Source organism: Myxocyprinus asiaticus, chromosome 5 (assembly GCF_019703515.2).
Source record: "Myxocyprinus asiaticus isolate MX2 ecotype Aquarium Trade chromosome 5, UBuf_Myxa_2, whole genome shotgun sequence".
Lineage (NCBI taxonomy): Eukaryota > Metazoa > Chordata > Actinopteri > Cypriniformes > Catostomidae > Myxocyprinus > Myxocyprinus asiaticus.
In genome coordinates, this window is record NC_059348.1 from 37,240,166 (window position 1) to 37,264,837 (window position 24,672).

Consider the following 24,672-nt stretch of genomic DNA (forward strand, 5'->3'; position numbering starts at 1 on the left):
CGTCTTCACGAAGGTCACAGAAGCAGCCCTTGCCCCATTAAGCGAAGTGGGCATTCGCATTCTCAACTATCTCGACGATTGGCTAATCCTAGCTCACTCTCGGGACATGTTGTGTGCACACAGGGACTTGGTGCTCTCGCACCTCAGCTGATTAGGGCTTCGGGTCAACTGGGAAAAGAACAAACTCCTCCTGGTTCAGAGCATCTCTTTCCTCAGTTTGGAGTTAGACTCAGTCTCTTTGACAGCGCACCTCACGAACGAGCATGCACAGTCAGTGCTGGTGTGTTCAGTGTTTGAACGCATTCAAACAGAAAACAGCGGTTCCACTGAAACGCTTTCAGAGGCTCCTGGGGCATATGGCATCCTCAGCAGTGGCCACCCAGCTCGGGTTGATGCATATGAGACCGCTTCAGCACTGGCTTCAGACTCAAGTCCCGAGATGGGCATGGCGCCGCAGGACCCACCGCGTGGTCATCACGCCGGTCAGTCACCGTCTTTTCAGCTCTTGGACTGACCTCTCATTTCTACGGGCAGGTGTTCCCCTAGAGCAGGTCTCCAGGCACGTCGTGGTCACAACAGATGCCTCCAAAATGGGCTGGGGCACTGTTTGCAATGGACACGCAGCCGCCGGCTTATGGACGGGCCCGCGACTGCGTTGGCACATCAACTGCCTCGAGTTGTTGGCAATTCTGCTTGCCCTGCGGAGGTTCTGGCCGTTGATATAGGGCAAGCATGTGTTAGTTCGGACAGACAACATGGCAACGGTAGCATATGTCAACAACCAAGGCGGTCTGCGCTCTCGTTGTATGTCACAACTCGCCTGCCGTCTCCTCCTCTGGAGTCAGCAGCACTTCAAGTCGCTGCGAGCCACTCACATCCCGGGCGACCTCAACACTACAGCAGATGTGCTGTCATGGCAGGTTACCATCAGGGGAGAGTGGAGACTCCACCCTCAGGTTGTCCAGCTGTTCTGGAGTTGATTCAGACAGGCACAGGTAGACTGTTAGCCTCCCAAGAATCCTCCCACTGCCCGCTCTGGCACACCCTGACCGAGGCTCCTCTCGGCATAGATGCACTGGCTCACAGCTGTCCTCCTGGCCTACGCAAATATGCATTTCCCCCATTGAGCCTACTTGCAAGGACTCTGTGCAAGGTCAGGGAGGACGAGGAGCAGGTCGTCCTGGTAGCACCCTACTTGCCCACCCAGACGTGGTTCTCGGACCTCAGGCTCCCCGTGACTGACCCCCCCCGGTGAATTCCCTTGAGGCAGGACCTTCTTTCTCAGGAACGGGGCACCATCTGGCACCCGTGACCAGACCTCTGGAATCTCCATGTCTGGCCCCTGGACAGGACGTGGAAGAGGCACCTTTTACTGCCCAGTCTCGATTTCTCAGTTCACCCGCCCTCACTACCCTCAATGGCGGGGCGGCCAGGGGCTATCCAGTGACCTGCGGTGGTAGACACGATCACTCAGGCTAGGGCCCCCTCTATGAGGCGCCTGTATGCCTTTAAGTGGCGTCTGTTCGCTAAGTGGTGTTCTTCCCGACGGGAAGACCCCCAGAGATGCGCAGTCGGATCGGTGCTTTCCTTCCTGCAGGAGAAGTTGGAAGGGTGGCTGTCCCCTTCCACCTTGAAGGTGTATGTAGCTGCTATAGCAGCACACCACGACACAGTGGACGGTAAGTCCTTAGGGAAGCACGACCTGATCATCAGGTTCCTGAGAGGTGCCAGGAGGCTGAATCCCTCCAGACCTCGTTCCCTCATGGGACCTCTCTGTAGTTCTTCAAGGTCTACAGAGAGCCCCCTTTGAGCCTTTGCAGTCAGCTGAGCTTAAGGCACTCTCCTTGAAGACTGCCCTCCTGACTGCGCTCACTTCCATCAAGAGGGTAGGAGACCTGCAAGTGTTCTCTGTCAGCGAAACGTGCCTGGAGTTCGGTCCAGGCTACTCTCACGTGATCCTGAGACCCCGACCGGGCTATGTGCCCAAGGTTCCCACGACCCCTTTTAGGGAACCTGCGAGCGCTGCCCCAGGAGGAGGCAGACCCAGCCCTGTCGTTGCGGTGTCCAGTGCGCGTTTTACACATCTATTTGGATCACATCTATTTTGGATCAGAGCTTTAGGATCTCTGAGCAGCTCTTTGTCTGCTTTGGTGCACAGCGGAAAGGAAGTGCTGTCTCCAAGCAGAGGATCGCCCACTGGCTCATTGACGCCATAGCTATGGCATATCACGCCCAAGACGTGCCGCCCCTGGTAGGGCTATGAGCTCATTCTACTAGGGGTGTAGCGGTCTCCTGGGCCCTGGCCAGGGGTTCCTCTATAACAGACATTTGCAGAGCAGCAAGCTGGGGAACACCCAACAACTTTGCAAGGTTCTACAACCTCCGGGTGGAACTGGTTTCGTCCCAGGTAGTGGCACGCAATACAAGAGGATAAGCCCGGGATAGCCGGCCGGGTGTATCGCTTGCACATAGCGCCTTTCACCTCCTCTGAGCTGAAGACGTGCGCCATTAATTCCCAGTAGTGTTCACAAACTATTTTCCCTGGTTGACTTCCTCCGAGCCCTGTGGCAGTCGAGTTTTCGGAGAGACTCACTGCCGGCCCAGTACACATGCTAACAAAGAGCCCTGTTCTGGGGTAGGTGCTCCGCATGTGGTGGTTCCCTGTAAGGTAACCTCATGCGACGTATATCTTCCGCTAATTCATTTCCCTGTTGGCAAACTGCATCTTCCTTGGGCAGAGCCCCCTCTGCCACAGTCTCCATGTTTGTAGCAACTCCTCCCCCATTGGATAGGATTTTCCATGAGACTCTCCACATGGTCGGCAAGACCATGTGACGTATTTTACACTTAAATATCCCCCCCTCTCTTTGAGCAAGGTGTGGTCTCTGCGGTGTCCTTCCCTTGGGAGGGACACCCCCGACTAGACCTGGTGGCCCAGTCAGATAATCCCCCTTCTTTTTAGGGAGTGGAAAAAAAGAAGGGAAAAAGAGGCCACGACTGGGTTAGCCTGTCTCTATCTTTTGGGTAGTTGACTTGTCCCCAAAGGGCCGTTTGACACTCATAACTATGTTGGGGGAGGTTATGTGTCGGCCTGGTGCACTGGCTATGAGGCACACAGTGTTCTACCCATCACACACTGCCAGTTCACGTAACACAGTTCAGTCAGTTGCAGTGTTTTGTACAGGGACACCTAGTGTCATTACATCGACACAACATCGAGTGAGTGACAGATAGGGAACATCCTGGTTACTTGCGTAACCTCCGTTCCCTTATGGAGGGAACGAGACGTTGTGTACCTCCTGCCACAACGCTGAACTACCCGCTGAAATGGCCGGACCTTGTCTAGGCTCCTCAGCATAAAACCTGAATGAGTGGTTTAATACCAGCTCCTTTTATACCCGTATGTCTGGGGGAGTGGCATGCAAATACCACTCGCCAATTGTCATTGGCCTTTTATCAAAGACCAGAGGTATTTCGGGCTCCCAAGAGTAACCCCTAGTGTCACTACATCGATACAACATCTCGTTCCCTCCATCAGGGAACGGAGGTTACGCAAGTAACCAGGACGTTTTCATATCCTATATTCAGAGGTGGTTTAGTGCTATAAAAACACTTCTTTCTTTGTTTGAGTAATCCAACCAGCCTAAAAAGCATGGCATATTTTTGAAATAGTTTTAATTATTTATTTATTTATTTTTTAATGCTAATTGCACTGAAATTACACATTTTAATTTACCTTCAGTTGTTGCCTTGTGTTGAGTAAAACAGGCTAAAAATACCAGGTCAAAATCTGGCCATTCTAGATAATTTCTTAAATCTCACTTATTATTATTAATTATCTATGAAATCTTTTAATCTCTAAATTATAGTAATTACCTAAACACATATCTAACTAACTATCTAACTAACTAACTAAATATCTCATTATCTTTCCTTACATAGAATACCTGGATAAAGAGAGTAAACTACATTTGGTCACACTTTATATTAGGTGGCCTTAACTACTATGTACTAGCATTAAATACATACAAGACTATGTATTTACTGTGTAACTACATGTTTTTTCTGGAAAATTCCCACATTAGCTGGTACTGAGGTACAGGTAGGTTTAGGAGTGAGGGTAGGGTTAGGGTTAGGATTAGGGGCTAGAGTTAGGTTTTAAGGTAAGAGTTGGGTTAAGGGTAAAGTTAACAGTGTAACTACAAATGTAATTAAATGCAAGTACTTTAAATGTAATTACAATGCAACATCATGTATGTACAAAATAAGTACATTTGTATCAAATGGTGCAAGTACATAATAGTTACATAGTAGTTAAGGCCACCTAATATAAAGTGGGTCCCTACAATTTGACCCTGTGGTTTGAAACTACTTATTATCATTAAAACCAAAAAGAAAACAAGTTTAATTATACATGTTATTTCCCACTTTTCAAGAAAATTTAGGTAGCTTGCCATTTTGTATTTATATGGTTTATGATAACATCAAATCTGTAACATTACCCAATATTTTCCCATTTATTTACTTATTTTTTCTTTCTTGAGAATGTTAACAACTTACGCTTTTGCTGGACGGCAACAGTTAGTCTATTTTTACATTAAAATTTGTCTTTTTGTCATAGTGAATTATTTATAATTTTGACCTTATTCTCACTCAACAGACAATACCACCTGTGATGCCCAGAGCATGTCATAAAACTTGCATGTGTCTATAAACATGCTGCTAGACATTATTGCTGAAATTGTCTGACTGTATGAGACCCTGTATGATTTATGATAGAGTTACATGGTGACTGAAGTTTTTTCTTAAAAGCATTTCCTTTGTGCAGAGTAGATTAGGGTTGGGCACAGACATGTTTAGAGTCAATAATTTAACTTTTGTAATTTGTTGAACTAATTAACAACACAATTGTGAATGTGATATTCCTTCAATCAGACTAGAGGACCAGAACGGTTACATAACTAATTTTTAAGGATGAATTTTCTGTGCATTTTTTTTTCCATGTTAATGCAGTATCTCCAAAGTATTATTAGTAAGCTAGGACTTATAGAACATTTTGTTAAGCTATACAGAATGTTTTTTTTTTGTTTTTTTTTTAAGTAAACAGTTTGTGGAACATTGCATTGTAGAAAGTTATATTCACATTTATATTTATTTTTCATATGCATAAAAATTCAAATACATTTCAATTCACTGGGGTAATAATAATTTTTGCCTGGTTTTAAATTCAGAAAGTTAAGAACCGTGCATCATTTTCATTAAAACTACTGGCCCCTAGGTTTTTGCACTTTTCTATTTAGCTGCACTGCCTCAGTGGGGAACTGAAACTCTTATCATCTGATGTGGCTGTGACAAGCAATAACTCTTTTAATATTTCAATATGTGAGTATCTATTGAAGCGTGCAGTTCAAATTTGACAAGAGCAACAACTTTTTTACATTTTCATTATACATGATAAGGAAATCCCCCTGTGTTCAAATAAACTTATGCAGTACTGCATGTGCTGCAGTGTACCTTCCAACACATTTACTGTAAGAGCACTGTTGGGGAAGCTACTTTAAATCTGTAGCTTCCCAAGACACAAGTTACTCATAATTTATAGTAATTAAACTACAGTCAAGCTACCCTGTAAAAAAAAAAGTGGATACACTACAAATTACTAACAAAAACTACATTGAAGCTATTCAAGGAGGATATATATATATATATATATATATATATATATATATATATATATATATATATGATAGATAGATAGATAGATAGATAGATAGATAGATAGATAGATAGATAGATACAAAAGTAATGTTTGTGAGTCTAAAATGTATTTTTCCTATTGACACACTAAAGCTGAACATCTTAAGCGCCTAAAACTTTTGCACAGTACTGTGTGTGTGTGTGTGTGTGTGTGTGTGAACAGATAATGTAAATTTAAACTAAATGTAACCCATTAAACTAGAATTACACAAATCATCCAAATGAACTGATTCATTAAATGAGCCAGACCTGATGCTACTTTTGTGTTAGTTTGTGCATGTTTGTGTTAGTGTCACTACTTTAAGTTAATACATTTTTATACTGTCTTGTGCATAATGTTTGGTACAAAATATCACAGGAAATTACTATTCTTTTTTTTAATTATTATTATTTATTTATTTATTTTTAATGGAAAAGTGAAGGAAGCATTGAGTCATTCAGGAAAAAAGTTGCTCAGTAGATCTCCAAGTATGAATGTTTACCAAACATAATGATGGCACTTCAAACCACCAGCTACTTTTCATTCATTAACATGAAGCACATCTTGCAAGCCTCTGGCTTTTTTCTGTTTAGGCCCAGTTGTTTATACAGTGCTCTGTGCAGTCAGAGATAATATCATTCTCTTATCCAAGTCCACTTTTAAATCAGATATGACAGTAATGCTTGAACAGATATTTAGATTGCATAATGTTGCCTGGTACAGTTTCCTGAACGCTTGCTCATTTACGAGTTGATCGTTCCAGCGTTCTAGAATCTTGAGTGCATCCTGCATATTTCCCTTGTGTGCTTTCCACTCTAGGTGCTTTATTGCTGACTTGAAAAAGGCAACATTCTATTTCATGTTCTCCTTTCTTCCATTTAAACATTTACATACTTTATATTGCTTTATTCAGTTTCCACACAGGCAGGTAGTCTAAAAGAATATTTTAACCTTGATCTGTCTTTAGATATATAAAGAAAAATGGAGTCCGATTCTTATACTGTAAATGCTTTGTTTGTGCATCTTTGCTAAAAGTCTGTGCATCTTTTGCTGTTTAACAGTTTATTCCTTCACCGTTGTCCATTTGTTCAATGTATAATTATTTGCTTATGCTGCTTCAAAGCTAAACTGTATCTAGTTTATCACTGTTTTGATCCCCTTCTGTGTTTATTTATGTTAAATTAACTGATTGTCACTACTGCAGATGTATCATAACCATTCATACAGATTCATTCCCTCATTCCTCATGAATATCTATTCAGTTTGATAATATTACTGCTTTAATAAAAGTCCCTTCCTATATTCTTCCATCTACTTTTTTTGAATTTGGATTACATACATTATCCTTAAGGACCAAAAGGGTTACCTAACTGTGATTGATACACTCGACAACCATTTGAGCAATGATCCAAATATTTAATGGAGAGAGAATTAGCAAATGAGAAAATATATTAAAATACAGAAAATGTATACTAAAATAGCCACTAAGCATTAACAAGTGAACTTTTCAAGAATGAAGAATGTGATACCAAAAAAAAAAAAAAAAAAAAAAAAACCTGGGTTTGACAAAGAACAATGGTGGGTTACTAAAAAGAAAACAATAATTATAGATTAAAAATACATGCTCATATATTTTTCTATATATATTTCTGTAGCTATTAATGTGCCAGAAATTCAGGATTTGTGTGATTGACAGATAACCCTTCATAAAGGGTAATGAACTGTGTTTTTTAATAGGACTGTCTTCTATATCTTCTGATATGCAGGCAGAAAAACTTTGCACGTGGCATTGAGCAGCAGCTCCCGGATGGCATGGTGGTGGCGTCTGTACCGACTGAAGCTCAGTGTCATGAGGAGCTGTCTGATCCAGTGCCTGATCCAGAGACCTTGACTGGTAAGAAACTTTGTGTAAAATTTATGTTTGGACATTTTCCCCTGTAAATTCACAGCTTAGAGACTAAATTAGTTTAAAGGCGCTTTCAACGAATATGGTAAACTATGGTAAAGCATTAGAGGCCCAAACCCCATGTTGTTGTTGTTTTTTTTGTTGTTGTTTTTTTTTCTCAAACCTTTCTCTCCCTGACCTTTACCATGACCAAATCACTGTGAGGCAATCAACCTTTATATTCATTTTATTGTTTTTATTATAAGTAGTATTAAAGGAAATATTAAGAGTAGAGACAGGCAACATGTTTGGGAAAAGTGTAGAATCAAACCTGGGACTTTCGCACATCCACATCGTCTTACAGTGCATCCGGAATGTATTCACAGCGCTTCACTTTTTCCACATTTTGTTATGTTACAGCCTTATTCAAAAATGGATTAAATTCATTATTTTCCTCAAAATTCTACAAACAATACCCCATAATGACAACGTGAAAGAAATTTGTTTGAAATCTTTGCAAATTTATAAAAATAAAAAATGAAAAAAATCACAGGTACATAAATATTCACAGCCTTTGCCATGACACTCAAAATTGAGCTCAGGTGCATCCTGATCATCCTTGAGATGTTTCTACAACTTGATTGGAGTCCACCTGTGGTAAATTCAGTTGATTGGCCATGATTTGGAAAGGCACACACCTGTCTATATAAGGTCCCACAGTTAACAGTGCATGTCAGAGCACAAACCAAGCCATGAAGTCCAAGGAATTGTCTGTAGACCTCCGAGACAGGATTGTATAGAGGCACAGATCTGGGGAAGGGTACAGAAAAATGTCTGCAGCATTGAAGGTCCCAATGAGCACAGTGGCCTCTATCATCCGTAAATGGAAGAAGTTTGGAACCACCAGGACTCTTCCTAGAGCTGGCCGCCTGGCCAAACTGAGCGATCGGGGGAGAAGGGCCTTAGTCAGGGAGGTGACCAAGAACCCGATGGTCACTCTGACAGAGCTCCAGCATTTTTCTGTGGAGAGAGGAGAACTTTCCAGAAGAACAACCATCTCTGCAGCACTCCACCAATCAGGCCTGTATGGTAGAGTGGCCAGACGGAAGCCACTCCTCAGTAAAAGGCACATGATAGCCCGCCTGGAGTTTGTCAAAAGGCACCTGAAGGACTCTCAGACCATGAGAAACAAAGATTGAACTCTTTGGCCTGAATGGCAACCAGGCACCGCTCATCACCTGGCCAATACCATCCCTACAGTGAAGCATGGTGGTGGCAGCATCATGCTTTGGGGATGTTTTTCAGCGGCAGGAACTGGGAGACTAGTCAGGGTCGAGGGAAAGATGAATTTAGCAATGTACAGAGACATCCTTGATGAAAACCTGCTCCAGAGCGCTTTGGACCACAGACTGGGGCGAAGGTTCATCTTCCAACAGGACAACGACCCTAAGCACACAGCCAAGATAACAAAGGAGTGGCTCCGGGACAACTCTGTGAATGTCCTTGAGTGGCCCAGCCAGAGCCCAGACTTGAACCCGATTGAACATCTCTGGAGAGATCTAAAAATGGCTGTGCACCGACACTCCCCATCCAACCTGATGGAGCTTGAGAGGTCCTGCAAAGAAGAATGGAGGAAACTGCCCAAAAATAGGTGTGCCAAGCTTGTAGCATCATACTCAAAAAGACTTGAGGCTGTAATTGGTGCCAAAGGTGCTTCAACAAAGTATTGAGCAAAGGCTGTGAATACTTATGTACATGTGATTTTATTTATTTATTTATTTATTTTTATTTTTTTTATAAATTTGCAAAGATTTTAAACAAACTTCTTTCACATTGTCATTATGGGGTATTGTTTGTAGAATTTTGAGGAAAATAATTAATTTAATCCATTTTGGAATAAGGCTGTAACATAACAAAATGTGGAAAAAGTTAAGCACTGTGAATACTTTCCGGATGCACTGTAACACTACACTATTGCAGTGACACTTGGGGATAAAGTTTGTCTGTAATTTTAGTGTTTCCACCAGCCTATCTGAGTGCAAATAGCAGTGCTGTGTGGCAGGTGCTATTTACACCTAGTGCAAACAGTTGCTCTGTAATTACTGTATATTCATTCATTTTAGACAATTTGTCTATTAAATGTTGAGGTTTGTTTAATGTGTATTGCTATAAAATTACAAAATCACTCAAATCAGGGTTTTAAACTGTAGCTCATTTAGCCCCACATTTTTTGCCATTGTTGAAAAAAAAAAAAAAAAAAAATTGCTTCTTCTTCTTCTTTTATGTTCAGTCCATATTTTTTACCCCATTCTTGGAAAATGGCATCAAGTTTAAATAAAATAAAATAAAAAAATACCTAAGATAAAATAGCATTTCTTAAATAATTTAAATTCGATTTCTTATATTGGAAAATTCTAAACATGCCTGAGTGCGCAGCTTGCTGTTTTCTGAAGGAAATTGGCAGTGAGTGACACTAGCAGAGTGAATCCTCATTTTCACCTTACAATAATGGTAAGATATAATTCCTCTTTGATATATGATTGTTGGTACTTCTAAATTACTAAAATTATATCATCTTTTATCTTAGAATGAAACTGTCACTAGAGGTTTATAATATGAACACAATTAATATGCAAATTGATTTGCTGGTAACAGTTTTATCTAACACTAAATGTTAGCTCACGAACAAGCAGTTGTAAAGTTATTATATGGATGCAATGTCTATTTATTATGCTGTGCCCGTGACAAGCGGTTTTCTCTCAATATATTTAAATATGCAAGTCACACTTATAACCGCAGTGAAAACATAACATACTCAAGCACACTTTATTCGAGGGTGCTTCAGTATACTAACGTGCATTGCTGGCAGGGTATAAACTGATATACTTAAAGTCTGCTAAATTGGAACAACTAATTTTTTACTTAATGCACTTTAGTTTGACAAAAGTAGTGCTGTGGTGCAACTAAAGATGTTTTAAGTATACTTGGTTGTGCTTAAATGGAACTATTTCAAGTATACTTTAGTACACTTTAAATATCTACCCTTGTATTTAATTTTTTAAATACACAGAATTGACTCTGTGTAAACGTATAATGTATTTTTGTGACATTACAATTGCAACTCCATTACACTGTAAGAGTGCTGGACATACATTAATGTTATACTGATATTGTACTGCTGGCCCACACCACAACTGAATTTTGGCTGGCATTAATATATATGTACTTATGGTGCTTGCATTAAAAGTATTACAGTGTGGGTATTACTGGGAAAAAAGTTGGGGGACCAAGCATAGTGAGTCTTAAACCACTGTTAATCAACAATGAAAACACATAAGACTTGTACTAAGTCTTTCACTGATTCACACAGGATCACACCTATCTCAAAGCAACACTAATCTCAACAAGGGTAACTAAAAATATCCCTATTCATAACATAAAATGACATATTTAACATCAATGTGAAACAACAATTGTCACTGAACATTTTTTTAGTTTTATGCTATTCATGTGCCAATTTCACAATTTTCTACCAAACAGCAAATTATAAAATTGGCACATGAGAAGATGTGAACCTTCTTAGTATTCTAGGCTTCAAACCCTTAAACACTTTCATTTATTGGCATTGGAAAGATTTCCCTGTTCAGAGCAACAACAACAAAAAAAAAACAAAAAAAAAAAGAAAAAAAAAAAGGATGATTTCTGTAGCACCAACCCAAAGCCATAACTATACTCCACAATGCTGAAGGATGCACACACACGCACACACACAGTAGAAAAAAAAAAAAAAAAAAAAAATATATATATATATATATATATATATATATATATATATATATATATATATATATATATATATATATATATATATATACATACATATATAGAGAGTATATTATTGAGCCTAAAATCTTACTCTTGTCTCACAACTCATTAAAATATCAAAATGACTTAATTTAATAAATATATCGAATTATTCAGTGAATTTTTGGTAGGGATTTATGTAGGGATTCTTGGGGAGTCGTGTGTGCATCTGACTAAATTATTCAGTTCAAACAGGGTAGACACTAACTTTATTTAGCGGCTAACAACATTTTTTATTTTTTTTTTTTATACGGATCTACCCGAACCAAAAACCGTGGATTAATAGCGATGTTCTATCGGCACTTAATGCGCGGACCTCCGCTTTTAATTCCGGGAACGCGGAGGAGCATAAACAAGCCAGTTATGCCCTCCGCAAAACTATCAGAGCAGCCAAATGCCAGTATAGGAGCAAGATTGAAGGACAGTTCAACACCACCGACTCTAGAAGCATGTGGCAGGGAATTAATACCATCACGGACTTCAAAGGGAATAAAAACTTCACCATGAACACCACTGCCTCTCTCCCGGATGAGCTTAATATTTTTTATGCTCATTTCGAGGGAAATAACACCGCCCTCGCGGAGAGAGCTCTCACGGCCGAAGCTACAGAGGTTAGTTCACTCTCCGTCCCGATCCTTCCGACGGATAAATATCCGTAAATCCACGGGTCCAGACGGCATTCCGGGCCATGTCATCAGAGCATGTGCGAACCAACTGGCTGGTGTTTTTATGGACATTTTCAACCTTTCCCTCTCCTTGTCTGTGGTCCCCACATGCTTTAAAACGTCCACCATTGTGCCTGTACCAAAGCAATCCAAAATCACTTGCTTAAATGACTGGTGTCCTGTTGGTCTGACCCCCGTCATCAGTAAATGCTTTGAGAGACTAATCAGAGATTACATCTGCTCTGTGCTGCCTGCTTCACTGGACTCACTGCAGTTTGATACCGCAACAACTGCTCCACTGATGATGCCATTGCATCTACACCACACACTGCTCTCTCCCACCTGGAAAAAAGGAACACATATGTGAGAATGCTGTTTGTAGACTACAGCTCAGCATTCAACACCTTAGTGCCCTCCAAGCTTGATGTGAAACTCTGGGCTCTGGTCTTAAACAGCTCACCGTGTAGCTGGATCCTGGACTTCCTGTCAAGCAGACGTCAGGTGGTTAGAATGGGCATCTCCTCATCACTGACCCTCAACACTGGAGCCCCGCAGGGCTGTGTTCTCAGCTCACTCCTGTATTCCCTGTCCACACATGACTCTGTCACAACACATAGCTCCAGTGCCATCATTAAGTTTGCTGATGTTACGACGGTGGTAGGTCTGATCACTGACAATGATGAAACAGCTTACAGAGAGGAATGCACACTCTGGTGTCAGGAGCACAACCTCTCCCTCAATGTCAGTAAGACCAAGGAGCTTGTGGTGAACTTCAGGAGAAAAGACAGAGAACACAGCCCCATCACCATCAATGGAGCACTGGTGGACAGAGTCAGCAGCTTCAAGTTCCTCGGTGTCCACATCACAGAGGAACTCACAAGGTCCATCCACACTGAGGTCATTGTGAAGAAGGCTCACCAGTGCCTCTTCTTCCTGAAATGGCTGAGGAAGTTTGGAATGAACCACCACATCCTCACACGGTTCTACACCAGCACTGTAGAGAGCATCCTGACTGGCTGCATCACTGCCTGGTGTGGCAACAGCACCACCCTCAACCGTAAAGCCCTGCAAAGGGTGGTTCGAACTGCCATACACATCATCAGGGGTGAGCTTCCCTCCCTCCAGTACATATATACCACGTGGTGTGTGAAAAAAGCTTGGAGGATCATCAGAGACTCCAGCCACCCAAGCCATGGGCTGCTCTCACTGCTACCATCAGGCAGGCGGTATCGCAGCATCAGGACCCGCACCAGCCGACTTCATGACAGTTTCTTCCCCCAAGTAATCAGACTTTTGAACTCTTGATCTCTCACAATCAATATACATCAGCACTGAACTTTATTAATCTTACACTGGACTGTCATAAATTATATTCTCTCTTAACAACACACTGGCAACTGACTATCAACCGACAGCCTGAATGTCAATACAGCACAATACATCCTACTGTATATTTTATATATATTCTTTTTTTATTGTATACTGTGTATTCTATACTGTTTGTATTGTATACTGTACATTGTATATTATTATTATTTGTGTATTGTGTTGTGTGTAATTGTGTATATTAGATATGTAAATTGTGTTGTGTAAATCTGATGTTTATTGTAAATTGGTATATGTCTCTTCAATGTCATGACTGCTATGTTGCTCAGAACTGCACACAAGACTTTCACCCACTGTTGCACTTGTGTATATGGTTGAGTGACAATAAAGTGATTTGATTTTGATTTTTGATTTAAACCCAAGATAAAGGAGATAATAGTGTGATAAAGATACTATCAATATGTGATTTAAGAGGTGACTATGATTAGCTGGAGGAGGGAGGGTGGAATTGTGGTGTCTGTGTAAGGGGACCCACCAAGTGCTCTGTCTCACTTATAACACTGAGGGTTGCTAATGCACAACATGTCATTGAACTTTAATATTATTATTATTATTATTATTATTATTATTATTATTTTATTCAATATCAAAACGTTTGGTTAAAATTTATAAGAATGAATGGATAAGGGTAAGTGCATGTTTTAACATTAAAATTATTTAATGAGAACTACCTATAAACAAATGTTAGTTTTGCCACATTCTAACATGTTGACCAAGTTTTGAAAACTACTTTCTACTAGTCGTACAGTTTATAAATGTTTGTCTTGAAAATTAAGCCTATTATTCTCCCACTTGACCTTATTTAAGTACTGTAAGTACTCTTCTTTGTTGCTAAACCTAAAATAGTAACACTATTTACTTGGATTTCCCTCTTAGTTTAATTATAACAAGGCCATTTAGTAGTTCTATTAATCTACTTATTTTCTCTAACTTTTTACAAATATATATATGTATATTTTAAAGAGAAAAATTATTCAAATCATTCATCAAGGGTAATCATAACAGATTGAGAAATGTAACATCCATCTTCAATATGTGGTGTGTATGTTTGAGGTTCCCTATCTGTCACTCACTCGAAGTTGTGTCGATGTAGTGACACTAGGGGTCACTTTTGGGAGCCCGAAACACCTCTGGTCTTTGAAAAAAGACCAATGAAAATTGGCGAGTGGTATTTGCATACCATTCCCCCAAACATACGGGTATAAAAGGAGCTGGTATGCAACCACTCATTCAGATTTTCTCTTCGGAGCCGACGGTCAATGGTCACTGAGCTGAATTCTCACGGATGTTCACTCACCTCTACTGGATCTGACGGCGTATTTCAGCGGCTTCTCCCCCCTCTGCACTGGTGCACTGCAGAGAACGCATTTGGGTGGGTGCTTCGCTTTCGGCCTGTCCTTGTCCCCTCGCATCTTCACGAAGGTAGCAGAGGCAGCCCTTGCCCCGTTAAGGGAAGTGGGCATTCACATCCTCAACTATCTCGACGACTGGCTAATCCTAGCTCACTCTCAGGATGTGTTGTGTGCGCACAGGGACCTGGTGCTCTCGCACCTCAGCCGACTAGGGCTTCGGGTCAACTTGGAAAAGAGCAAGCTCCTCCCGGTTCAGAGCATCTCTTTTCTCGGCTTGGAGTTAGACTCAGTTTCGATGATGGCGCGCCTCACGAACGAGCACGCACAGTCGGTGCTGACCTGTTTGAAGGTGTTCAGACAGAAGACAGTGGTTCCACTGAAACTGTTTCAGAGGCTCCTGGGGCATATGGCATCCTCAGCGGTGGCCACTCCACTCGGGTTGATGCATATGAGACCGCTTCAGCACTGGCTCCAGACTCGAGTCCCGAGATGGGCATGGCGCCACGGGACACATCGCGTGGTCATTACGCCAGCCTGTCGCTGTCTCTTCAGCCCTTGGACTGACCTCACATTTCTACGGGCAGGCGTTCCCCTAGAGCAGGTCTCCAGGCGCGTCGTGGTTACGACAGACGCCTCCAAAACGTGGGTGCTGTATGCAATGGACACGAAGCCGCTGGCTCCTGGACGGGCCTGCAGCTACACTGGCACATCAACTGCCTCGAGTTGTTGGCAATTCTGCTCACCCTGCGGAGGCAAGCATGTGTTAGTTCGGACAGACAACTGCGCAACGGTGGCATACATCAACCGTCAAGGCCGTTTACGCTCCCGTTGTATGTGACAACTCACCCGCCGTCTCCTCCTTTGGAGTCAGCAGCACCTCAAGTCGCTGCAAGCCACTCACATCCCGGGCAACCTCAACACTGCAGTGGACACGCTGTCACGACAGGTTACCATCAGGGGAGAGCGGAGACTCCACCCTCAAGTGCTCCAGCTGATTTGGAGTTGATTCGGGCAGGCACAGATAGACCTGTTTGCTTCCCAAGAATCCTCCCACTGCCTGCTCTGGTACGCCCTGACCGAGGAACCTCTCAGTATAGATGCGCTGGCACACAGCTGGCCCTCTGGACTACGCAAATATGCTTTTCCCCCAGTGAGCTTACTTGCACAGACCCTGTGCAAGGTCAGGGAGGACGAGGAGCAGGTCGTCCTGGTAGCACCCTACTGGCCCACCCAGACATGGTTCTCGGACCTCACGCTCCTCGCGACAGCACCCCCCCCGGCGAATTCCCCTGAGGAAGTACCTTCTTTCTCAGGGACGGGGCACCATCTGGCACCCACGACCAGACCTCTGGAATCTCCATGTCTGACAAACAGCCGCTTACCCTAAATACGGAAGGGGGCAACTTTTATGTTCATACTATTGAAAAAAGTCCCATCCAGTCCAATGAGTCAGACTTCAAAAGCTCATCTTTCATCATAATCTCCCCCTCTGGCATTGGCCGCCCATATCAGACTGCCAGTGAATGAAAGATTATAGTCCTAGGTCTGATGTAAAATTAACGTCAGGCAAGGCCAAACAGAATAGATATCATATGCACTTGTTTTTTTGTTTTGTTTATTATCTTTGTCCATCAGCCAAAGCCAGCTACAGTGTGCTTATTTTCATTTACAATGGGTTTCAAAAGTCATCTCTGATTCTATTTTGCATTTTAATAATTTAATACAATATTTTATTACAATTTATATTATCAAAATTTTTAGTAAAAGCTGTACATGACTTTTAGATTATTTTATTTTATTATTTATTTAATAATTTTACTTTTTTTTTTTTTTTTTTACTTGGTATGTCCTCCTTTTGCTTTAATAACAGTATGCACTTGAGCTGGTATGGACTCCACAAGTTCGAGCAAAACCGGATGATCCATATTATCACAGCATGATTTGAGAATTTTCCAAAAATCATCTTTTGATCTTTTTTCAATGGAAGCAAGAAAATCTGACCATTGTACAAATTAGTTAACATGGTCAATGTCACACATTTCCTTATTTGATTACTGACCTAGAAATAGTGCAAAATTTTCGTATTACTTTTATTTTATGTTTTATTATCTTTATTTAAAATCTTTTTACTTCCAGGTATAAATTAGATTTTGAATCTCAAAACTTTTGTATATCATATAAGTCATTAGATTGGATTTGAAGCATCGCTCACTTTATGCATGGCTGACATTTCATGACTGATTTTGTACTTACGATGTTTCCTACATATTGTGGAGTTCGTACATAAGTTTTGTTCTGTGCCAAATCTAGAATAGGAGAAGTTGATATTTATCACATTTTATAGGTCTTTTATTATGGACAACTTGATTCCCCGACCACTATTAAACTCCAATTTGTAATCAAGTCTAAAGGTTATAAGTGTATGAAATTGTAATGTCTATTGTGGCTCTGCAATATCGCCTGAGCTACCAGTGGGTGCAGGTGCTACCCTCAATGAAACAATGGCTGACATTGCTGGCCTTCTGACATAATGGTTATGGAAAAAGATGAGACTTATATGAGATCATATTGGACACTCGAGGGAAGATTAAAATGGGACATCTGGAGGAATCATCCCCTGTCACTCATGCCTGAGGCATTGGTTGTGAACATGGAGGTTATTCATCCAGTGCATTGTGATCTACTGCAGGCCTGGGGGCATATGGTTTAGTGTAGAGCTCCCCAACCCCTCCAAATCATCACCGCTGCACCTGATGCTCTTCAAGCTCCTCTATCACAAGAACAGCGAATTATTCTTAATGTACGACTCATTAATATGACATATTAGACGTGTGCCATTTAGATATTTAATTACATCCATAGGAAGCTGTTTGGAGAGCACATCTCCAGTCCTCCCAGTACCAGATTCCTTTGATTGTCGAAATTAAAATGATTTGCTGTTACATTTATGCCTGAGATATAACCTCCACTTAATTACGTTCCTCTGCACTAATGTCATGCATTTAAACTAAAGCAACAAGCCATGAGAGTTTGTGCGTTATAGTTAATAATGGTAAGGGATAAGAACAAACCCCTTAGTTAAATGACTGTAACTCATGAGTTGAGTGACTTGTTGTTTATATAAAACATTGGCAACAGTACTGTGATAAAAACACCAATGTTCAATAAACAGTTACATTTAATATTAATAATAATCAGAACACACAATTATTCCTCTTAAGTAGTATAATTCATTGTCCTTACTGTAGGCTGTTTGCGATTGCCAAGCAACGTATCCGTCCGTCCATCCATCCATCCATCCATCCATCCATCCATCCATCCATCCATCCATTGTTTGTCTCTTTCCATTTTCTGACTGTATTTTAAATATAAAAGAACAAAGAAATGTTTCATATGAAGTGCTACTCTCTTGTTGCACACTGCGGCTCATTCTTTGTTGCAGTATTAAAGAATTGGGGTAAAAAAAATCAACTCCTCTTTTTAGAAAAGCTTTTTCTAGCCCGTGCCCTTATTACATCATTGCAGTGTTTTTCCCTTGACTGTCTCTAGGCATCACTTCTGAAACACACCTGAGGTTAAATTAGTCACTAGCTCTGGTAATTGGGCATGGAACGGCTATGTGGCACAAACCTGAGCAGTTGTTGATGTTGTCTGGCCTCTGCCACCCTCCCTTGATGATTTGGGCAAGTTGGTGCGACGGTCAATGTATTTGTCACTATGTCAGCACTCCTGGAGTCTCTCCTCCCAACCCTCGCAGGGCAACGCATTCATCTTTCTATTCATCTTTGGGGTGGAAGTCATTCATCTTAGGACCTGAGGACACTTTCAATTATTCCGATGGGGAAGGAAGAAGGCAGAGAAGCTTTGAAAGGCAAATACATCTTGATTTAATTGGAATGCAGGTAGATAGCACATGGGCGCTAAGAATATCCCCTACTAGAAGAAAAGAAAGGAGGAAAATCATCTCTTTCTCTCCATGCATATGGCACACACTATGGCTACAAATGGATATGCATTGAGGGTGGTGGTGATGTCGGGGTTAAGCAACACTTGTCTTTGTGACTCACAATGGGCCTGGGGTTTCTTTCAAAGGCATTCGCTCGCCGACATAGTTTCATGACATTCTGAATGAAAATGCTAAAAGAAATCACTTCAAAACACACATTACATGATGCAAAAACACCACAGGTGCTACAGCCTGCTGGGCAGATGTAGGGTGGCAAGCAAAGGATGAATAGATGTCATTGATCATCGAACACAAAGGATGCTGCAGAGAGAGTTGAGTGAAATGGCTGACACAAGGATTTTTTGACTTTTCATAAGAATTAGCTGTGCTTGGGCAATCTCCTGAATGCAGCTTTTGAAGATAGCACAGAAGTGACAAGTTCCAGATTTAACTGGATGGATTCAATCAAGTTAGGCCTTTGTGTGTGCTCTGCAGCGGGAGTTGAGGTTCCTGCTGGCTCCTGTAATCCGAAAGAATAGCCTTGCAGGATCGATGAGTTTGAGATTTCCTGTTTCATGTCTGGATCTTCTTTCATCACTGCTCATGTGTGCAGTTACCACCTTGCAGTTGCAGTCTGCAAAGTTTCCTAGTCACTACAGAGTCATAAATGGAACCAATCAGTGAATTTAGTAGTTGTTTTATTATTTTTCTGCAGAATGTACTTTCTGATTCAGTTATTTTATGAACAGCTTGTGTCTTTTTGTATGAACAGCAGAATGTCTTTCAAAACTTTGTGTCTTCTGTGATTTACTACTTTTGTGTTTGGTATTTTTGTTTGTTATCTCTCTAGTATGTGATGGCCCAGAAAGGGCAAGCAATGGACACTACACTTTCATACTCACACTACATTTTCATGTCCACATCATATAGACTATGTCTTAATATATTAGATCAAACTGTGCACTCCCATTTATTTTAATTGGCATTAATTGGAGTTCATTTGAAATCATTAGTTACTCTTAAAAAATTTCACTACTTTGGTTTTGTTATTGATAATATATATATATATATATATATATATATATATATATACACATTTTTAAGGTCATTGTGGAAAAGCTTAAATTAGTGAGGTCATGTAAATATTTTAATTCTATAGATGCTTTGCATCTCATCTTTACATTTTATTTAGTTGTTTCGCAGACACTTTATTAAAAGTGACTTACAAATGAGCAAGTTTTTTACATAACAAGCAAGTTTTTTATACAAAGTCAACAATATCTGCATTATCGCACTGGCAAGTTCTCAAGGTGGCTGGAATAGAATAGACACTAGCGCAGAAGAAAGAGACAGAAACGTTTTTTTTGTATTTTTTATTGTTTAATACTAAGTGCATTTAGTGTTGATTGGTTAAGTGCTCCCGGTACAGATTAATGCTAAAATGTTTAATGCTACTCCCATTGACAAGAATCACATGCTTTGGTGCTGTTCTTGTAAAAATAAATAAATGAAACAAACAAAATAAAAATAATATCACGTTGGAACTGCCTTCGTTCATCCATTAAAAATCACCGCCACACCAGTTGGTTAAAAGTCATTGTAAAAATGGCTAAGAACAGTGAAATAGAGAAAAGGTCCAACATCATTTGTTTGCTCAAAGAAGGTGACTCTATTGACCAGATGAACAAATCTTAAATCTTCTATCCTCCACAGCTGAGCGAGTTAGATAAGGCATCTCCCAGTCCCGTTAAAGGTGGGGGGGGGGAGGCACTTACCCATGTAGGCTTCTGGCAGTGCCTTTCCTGATCTGCTGTTAAGCAATTTCCCGCTGAGCACTTTCTAGAATAGTGCTGGGAAGTGCTCTTCCCTCTCCAGGAAGGAGAGCACTATGGAGACCACATCCTACCGGAGGGAGGTTAACATGTGGAGAGTACCTCACATGGGCTTACCAACAGGGAAGTTCACATATGGAATGATACCACTGGAGGACCCTATCTACAGAGAGGGTACGCAGCCACAGTGGCCGAGGCAGAGAAAGCTCTGGCGAGGGGAAACACAGGGTTCACCTAAGGGGAAACCGAACAGTGGAAACTCATCATATGGAATTACCAAGGGGGAATCACCATGCATGGAGCACTGAGCCTGAGCACACAGGCTCACCTGAAAAAGGGCATACCACGAATACTGGGCCTGGTGACATTACTCCTCCGCCGAGTTCGTCACCAAACAGTGCTTAAGTATTAAAGAGGTGTCTGGGGTTCACCGGATATGGGGAACTGTTGTGGACAAAAAGGTACACATTATCACCTTTGAAAAAAGGGGAAAAGTGCAATGCAAGCGGCCACCCGGTCTGTCTGCTACCTGTCTGCTAGAGAGGCCCCCCTTGCCAGTGCCCAGGAAGATGCAACACCTCTAGTGGAGTGCGCCCAGACTCCCAAGGTGCACAGCAAGTCCTGAGATTGGTACGCAAGAGAAATGGCATCCACAATCCAATGGGCTAGCCTCTTCTTGGAGACAGCTTTCCCCTTCTGCTGTCCTCCAAAACAGACAAAGAGCTGCTCTGAGTGTCTAAGGCTCTGCGTGCAGTCCAGATAGATTTTCAGGGCGTGAACTGTACACAGCAACAACAAGGTGGGTCTTCCTCCTCTGAAGGGAGTGCTTGCAGGTTCACCACCTGGTCCCAAAAAGGAGTGGTGGGAACTTTGGGCATGTAACCGGGCCAGAGTCACAAGATCACGTGAGAATGTGCTGGCCCGAACTCCAAGCATTCGCTGGTAACAGACCTGCAGGTCCCCCACCCTCTTGATGGAAGTGAGCGCCACCAGGAGGGCCGTTTTCAGAGACAAAGTTCTGAGCTTGGCCTGCTCCAGGGGCTCAAAGGGGGCTCTCTGTAGGGCAGGTAGGAACACAGTGAGATCCCAAGATGGAATCAGGTGCGGCTTAGGAGGATTCAACTTCCTCACGCCCTTGAGGAACCTGTTGATCAGGTCACGCTGTCGTGAGGGCCTCCTGTCCAGTGTGTCATGGTAAGTTGCTATGGCAGCCACGTACACTTTCAGGGTAGAGGGAGACAGCCGCCTCACCGGCCCTTCCTGAAGGAAGGACAGCACAGACCCGATGGCGCATCTCTGTGGGTCTTCCCCACGGGAAGAACACCAGTTCACAAAGAGACGCCACTTCAAGGCCTACAGCTGCCACATATAGGGGGCTCTTGCCTGAGTGATCGTGCTTACCACCACTGGCAGAAACCCGCTAGGTCTTCCGCATCCCATCCAGGAGCCAGACGTGGAGATTCCAGAGGTCCGGCCACGGGTGCTGGAGCGTGCCCTTCCCCTGAGTGAGAAGGTCCTGCCTCAGGGGAATGCACTAGGGAGGTGCTACTACCAGAAGCATCAGATCCGAGAACCAAGTCCGGTTGGGCCAGTACAGTACAACGAACAGGACTTTCACATCCTCCCTGACTTTGCACAGAGTCTGTGCAATGAGGCTCACTGGAGAAGACGTATACTTGCGCGGCCCCGAGGCCAGCTGTGTGCCAAGGCACCCGTGCCGAGGGGAGCCTCGGATGGGGAGTACCAAAGGGGGCAGTGAGAGAAATTTTGGGAGGCGAACAGGTCTACCTGCGCCTCCCCGAATCTCTCCCAAATCATCTGGAGTCCCCACTCCCCACAGAGCTTTACCTGCCGTGAGAGCACGCCCGATGCACGGTTGAGGACACCTAGAAGGTGAGTGGCTCGCAGTGACTTCAACGTCTGCTGACTCCAGAGGAGGAGGCGGTGGGCAAGTTGCGACATGCGCCGCGAGCGTATGCCGCCTTGGCGGTTTATGTACGCTTCAGTCACTGTGTTGTTGGTCCGGACTAACACATGCTTGCCCTGAATCAATGGCCGAAGCCTCCACAGGGCCAGCAATACCGGCAGCAATTCTAAGTAGTTGATGCTCTTCCAAAAGAGTCAGGGCCCTGTCCAGAGCCCTGAGACTGCCTGCCCATTGCACACGGTGCCCCAGCCTGAGTTCGAGGCATGTCATGACCACAACGTGCCTTGAGACCTGCTCTAGGGGAACACCTGCCTGTAGAAATGCCAGGTCCGACCAAGAGCTGAAAGTCTGACGGCACTGCGGCATGATGGTCACATGCCAGGTGCCATGGCACCATGCCCACCTCGGGACTCAAGCCTGTAGCCAGTGCTGAAGCGTTTCATATGCATTAACCCGAGGGGGAGAACCGCCGCCGAGGATGGCATATGTCCCAGGAGCCTCTGAAATTTTTTCACTGGCACTACTACCTTCTGGCTGAAGGTCTTCAGGCAGGTCAGCACTGACAAAGCACATTTGGTCGTAAGACAGGCCCTGAGAGTGACCAAGTCCAACTCCATACTGAGAAAAGAGATGCTCTGCACAGGGGAGAGCTTGCTCTTCTCCCAGTTGACCTGAAGCCCGAGTCGGTCAAGGTGCTGAACTACAAGGTCCCTGTGTGCACACAATAGATCTCGTGAGTGAGATAGGATTAGACAGTCGTCGAGATAATTGAGAATGCAAATTCTCAAGGCTGCCCTTCTCCCTCAGCGGGTCCAGGGCAGCCTCTGTGACCTTGGTAAAGATGAAAGGGGACAGGGACAGACTGAAGGGGAGGACCTTGTACTGGTATGCTCGTCCCTTGAAGGCAAACTGAAGAAAGGGTCTGTGTCGAGGAAGGATCGATACGTAAAAGTACGCGTCCTTGAGGTCAATGGCCGCGAACCATTGTCGTACTGATGCCAGGATGTGCTTCTGTGTTAACATCTTGAACGGAAGGCTGTGTAAGGCTTTGTTTAAAGCATGAAGATCCAAGATTGGGTGCAATCCTCACCCTCTCTTGGGCACGATAAAATATGGGCTGTAAAAGCCCTTGCGCAACACGGCTATGGGACGGGCTCTATTGCTCCCTTCACCAGAAGGGTGGAAACCTCCGCCTGGAGGACAGAGACACCCTCGCCCCGCACAATAGTGGAGAGGATGCCACTGAACCTGGGTGGGAGTCTGGCGAACTGGTTTGCGTAGCCAAGGCGAAACATCCTGATGAGCCACAGCAAGGGGCTGGAGAGCGCTAACCAGGCCTCCAGACTCCATGCCAGTGGCACTTAGGGGACGACTGGACTTACCGTGCCTGGGCTGGATGGTTCGCGGCAAGGCAGAGCAGGCACCCCACCTGGAAGACAGCCCAGGGGGGACGTGCTGCTCCACAAGCCTGCAACGGTGGCCAGTGACTGGGGCAGGTGAGCGACCCCAGAGACCAGCACACTTACCTGTTCGCCGGCTGTCAATCGACGGAGAACGAGGGAACGGGAGGTACTCGCGTTCTCCTGATTGACAAGAAAGACATCCAGCATCTGGCCGTCGTGAGTGCGCTGACCCAGGGAATGAGGAAACTGCTGTTTTACCGACCATGTGGGCGCCGAGGTCGAGAGGGCAACCTGCGATATAATACTTACCATGCGCTGGCCCAGGGGCGATGGTGGGGCTGGAGAGTTCACCCGGGCCAGACCGGTCGGAGTCAGTCACCTCATCCCTGGGTTGCCCATGCCAGGGCCACCTCGAATTATGTCCGGGGTTCTTGGGGGCCGGCTGATGGGCAGGTGGAGCCGACTTCCCACGGGAGGATCTTCTTCTCTGAGGCCGGCATACAGGCTCCGATGTTATGGGAGCTGGGGCCAGCACCGCAGGGTAACGGCTCTGGCGAGAAGCAGATATGGCGCGGAACTTCGGAGGCCTGATGGCGGCTGAGTCGCGCAGCAGCAAGATGTGTTTAATCGCCTCCGTCTGCTTCCTCACCGTTGAGAATTGATGGACAAAATCCT

At 43.5% G+C, this 24,672-nt stretch overlaps 1 protein-coding gene across 5 annotated transcripts in view; it reads left to right on the top strand.

Moving 5' to 3' along the window:
• LOC127441377 (astrotactin-1-like) overlaps positions 1-24,672 on the top strand; it is a 502,716-nt gene that overhangs the window by 260,086 nt on the left and 217,958 nt on the right. For all 5 annotated transcript variants that reach the window (XM_051698730.1, XM_051698731.1, XM_051698728.1 and 2 more), the window contains one exon: positions 7,504-7,631. In XM_051698730.1, the coding sequence (XP_051554690.1) occupies positions 7,504-7,631 (128 nt within the window). The remainder of the gene's footprint in view (positions 1-7,503; positions 7,632-24,672) is intronic.